The sequence below is a fragment of the Heliangelus exortis genome, chromosome 13 (genome assembly GCF_036169615.1).
Source record: "Heliangelus exortis chromosome 13, bHelExo1.hap1, whole genome shotgun sequence".
In the NCBI taxonomy this organism is placed as follows: Eukaryota; Metazoa; Chordata; class Aves; order Apodiformes; family Trochilidae; genus Heliangelus; species Heliangelus exortis.
Window position 1 is genome coordinate 10,912,493 of NC_092434.1, and position 3,844 is coordinate 10,916,336.

At 48.8% G+C, this 3,844-nt stretch overlaps 1 protein-coding gene across 1 annotated transcript; it reads left to right on the top strand.

Annotated features, from left to right (window-relative positions):
* Nucleotides 1–1,397: 1,397 nt before the first annotated feature.
* On the top strand, nucleotides 1,398–3,101 carry UQCRFS1 (ubiquinol-cytochrome c reductase, Rieske iron-sulfur polypeptide 1). The gene is made up of 2 exons (XM_071756818.1): nucleotides 1,398–1,704; nucleotides 2,325–3,101. The coding sequence occupies exons 1-2, from the start codon at nucleotides 1,494–1,496 to the stop codon at nucleotides 2,933–2,935; spliced, it is 822 nt and encodes a 273-aa protein (XP_071612919.1). The 5' UTR covers nucleotides 1,398–1,493; the 3' UTR covers nucleotides 2,936–3,101.
* Nucleotides 3,102–3,844: the final 743 nt, after the last annotated feature.

Genomic DNA, 3,844 nt, shown 5'->3' on the forward strand with positions numbered 1-3,844 from the left:
CCTGCAGAAAAGGCACAGGACCACTCTTCACAGTCTTTCCTGAACCCTTCTTTGAAATGTCGTAAAATTTAATTACTTAAATTAGCTTGGAAGTATCAGCAGCAGCATTTTATGATAGGAATTCAGTACTCTTACTGTTGTTTCAAAGTATTGAACAGAAATACTGGAAAAAAAAAATACAGTAAAAGAAGAAAAAAAAATGTTTTTAATATTAACTGGTTATATGAAACAAAATAATGCCAAGTGAAGGACAATCAACAACCAAAGCACTTTATGTCAACAGACCTACTCAGCCTACTGAACCCAAAACAGCCTCTGTTAACAGGACGAACAAGACAGCTACAAACTGCCCCAGCCAGTTCCAGACCTGGCAAGAGCCAAGCACTGGTGGGATAAGCCCCAATTACCACTGTTACTCCAGCTGCACAAGAGGGCAAGCCAGAGATTTGGGCCCAGGAAGCGGGCACCCACAAGTCCTGAGAACAGCCCAGAGGAGGATTTGAGGGTGATAGCTGGTGAAAAACTGGATATGAGTCAGAAACGTGTGCTCACAGACCAGAAAGCCAACCATATCCTGGGCTGCATCAAAAGCATAGCCTGCAGGTCAAGGGAGGTGATTCTCCCCCTCTACTTTGCTCTCATGAGGCACCACCTGGAGCACTGTGTACAGTTCTGGAGCCCTCAACAGAGGAAGAATGTGGAGCTCTTGGGAGTGACTTCAAAGGAGGCCACAGAGTCCATCAGAGGGCTGGACCTCCTCTCCTATGAAGACAGTCTGAAAGGGTTGGAGTGGTTCAGCCAAAAAGAAGGCTCTGAGGAGACCCTTTAGTGGTCTTCCCATATCTCAAAGGTCTACAGAAAAGCTGCTGAGGGACATCTTACAAGAGTTGTGTAGAGATAGGATAAAGAGTAATAGCTTTAAGCTGGAAGAGGGTAAATTTAAATGAGACATTAGGAAGAAATTCCTCACTGTAAGGGTGGTGAGACACCAGAAGAGGCTGACAGGAGGTGGTGTGGATCCCCCATCAATTAAGTGTTCAAGGGGAGGCTGGACGGGGGAGAAAATGCTTTCAGCTCCTGACGAGACCGACACTGCTACCCTGGCAAGGGAGGACTCTGTGCCAGCCCGTGCTTGCTGACAGCCACTTTATTGCACTGCTCCCCACCGGCAGCCCGACGCCTCAAGCGCTGCTCCGGCCCGGAGCTCCCTCTCGCAGCCGCCGTTTCCTCCCGCTTCAACGCAGTTCCCAGACCCTCCCGTTCCCCGGGAACCCCGAGGAGACAGCGCCGGCTCCGCCCGGGGGCTGTGCCCGTTCCACAGGGCGGAACCAGAATCAGACCCAGACCCACCCCCTGCGCCGTGACGTGTGACACTGCCGCCCCTGACGAGTTCCCCGAGCGACAGCGCCCCGCAGTGACATCACGCGCCTGCGCAGCGTCCCGCCACCGGGAAGGTCGCAGCGGTGACCGGCCCCGCCGCCGCCATCGCCGTCATGTTGTCTGTGGCCGCCCGCTCCGGGCCCTTCGCGCCTTACCTCTCGGCCGCGGCGCACGCCGTCCCCGGGCCGCTGAAGCCGCTGGCGCCAGCGGTAGCGCGTCGGGCCGAGAAGGTTCCGCTGGACCTGAAGCGGCCTCTGCTCTGCCGGGAGTCGATGAGCGGCCGGTCGGCCCGGGGGGGCCTCGTCGCCGGCGCCAGCCTTAACGGTGCGGGACGGGGGCAGCCGCGGGGAGGGACGGCGCGAGCAGAGGCCTGAGGGAGCGCGTGCCCGCCTCCTGCCGCCCCTGGGCTCAGCACCGGGCGGGCCGGGGGGTTCGGGCGCATGGTTCGGACCGAGAGAGCTGCAGCTTCCGTCAGCGCCTCTCGGCCCGTTCCTGGCGGGGAGGACGGGAGGCACTTACCGGACCGACTGGAGACGGTGTCCTCCGTGCCCGGGGTCTGGCCTGGCCGGCTGGGGGACAAAAAGTTGCGAGTTAGTTCGGAGGTTTTGGCATTTGGTAATTTTATAGGATGCGTTATTCAATTCCAAGTTGTTATTGTAACATACTTTCTATAATTATAAAGGCACTTGAAAGACTGCTTTCTTTTGGTGACTCAGGTTATTACATATCAAAACTAAATCAATAACCACATTTATATTGCAGTTGGGAAGACGTAGGGAAATTCTGTTAAGTAAGGTACTTAACCAAGAGGCATGAAAGCAAAGATAAGCACTTAAAAAGACCTGGTGTATTTTAATCTTCCAGAAAAACAGCTGTTAATTCACTGTGTCTAAACCATCACAGTTTTGGGGTTTTTTTGAAATTCCATATTCTTTTCCTTGCAGCACCTGCCAGCGTTCGTTGTGTCCATAATGATGTCACTGTACCTGACTTTTCTGCCTATCGTCGCCAAGACGTGCAAGATGCCACCACCTCCTCTCAAAGCAGCAGTGAAGCTAGAAAAGGGTTTTCCTACCTGGTGACTGCAACAACATGTGTAGCCGGTGCATATGCTGCTAAGAATGCTGTCACCCAGTTTATTTCCAGCCTGAGTGCCTCTGCTGATGTGCTGGCATTGTCAAAGATCGAGATCAAGTTATCTGACATTCCAGAAGGCAAGAACATGGCTTTCAAGTGGAGAGGGAAGCCCCTTTTTGTTCGTCACAGAACCCAGGCAGAGATTAAACAGGAAGCAGAAGTTGATGTGTCTAAACTGAGGGATCCACAGCATGACTTAGACAGAGTAAAGAAACCAGAATGGGTTATATTAGTAGGTGTCTGCACTCATCTTGGTTGTGTACCCATTGCTAACTCTGGAGATTTTGGTGGTTATTACTGCCCTTGCCATGGGTCCCATTACGATGCCTCTGGCAGAATCAGGAAGGGTCCTGCCCCCCTTAATCTTGAGGTTCCAACTTATCAGTTTATTGGTGATGACGTAGTGGTTGTTGGCTGAGTACCAAGGTGCTTGCTCACTTCCATGTTCCTGTGAATGTACACTCAGAAGGGTTAATTGTAAAATCAGATCATCCTGGAAACATATTAGCTTCAAGCTGAAGTATGTTGTTGTGTTGAATTTTAATAAAAACTGAGAGTGAGCAGTTGGTCCTGACTTACAATAATGTGTATTTTATTTGTGTAGTGACTTCCACCATGTCTAGTCAAAGACATGATTATATCAGACTAAGAACATGTTTATGGAGCCATCCTGAAGGGTGCTGATTCAAGACAGGCATCAAACTACAAAACTATTGGTTCCTTAATACCACGTATTTTCACTCAGGGTTTTTTTTTCATTCACTTCCACTGCATTTAGAGAAGAAAAAAAGATGTAAAAAAAAGCTGTTATGAACAGTGTTTGGAGTAAGTTTCAGTATGGATTCAGATGAGATTCCATACACTTCTTCCCAGTGTATTTTAGTTTCCAAAGGAGGAAAAAGTAATTAAAAACCTACCTAGAAAAACTTATTGTTCAGAGGCAGCTTATAACTGTTTACCTGGAATGGCAGCAATGTAATGTTACAATGACATGGACAAAAATGAGCATGTCATTTATGAAGTTACTTTTTTACTCGCAGGTGAGACTTGATCTTATCTATATTTAAACGTCAGATCGGGTGCTTAAGACACTGGAAAATTTGTGACACTTCAACAAAAGGAGTAGTTTGAGAAGGCAGTAAAAAAGCAAATGCAAATTTTGCAGAGTGCAAAATTCACTGTAACAACTCAGTGTGGACTACTCTGTAATGCTAGACAAAGCAAAAGCTTGTGTTGCCATTTGAGATATTTTAGACTCGATGTATGTGGAAGTTATAATTTCATATTTCATACAGGCTGACCTCCGTACAGGCCAAAACTTTGAAAC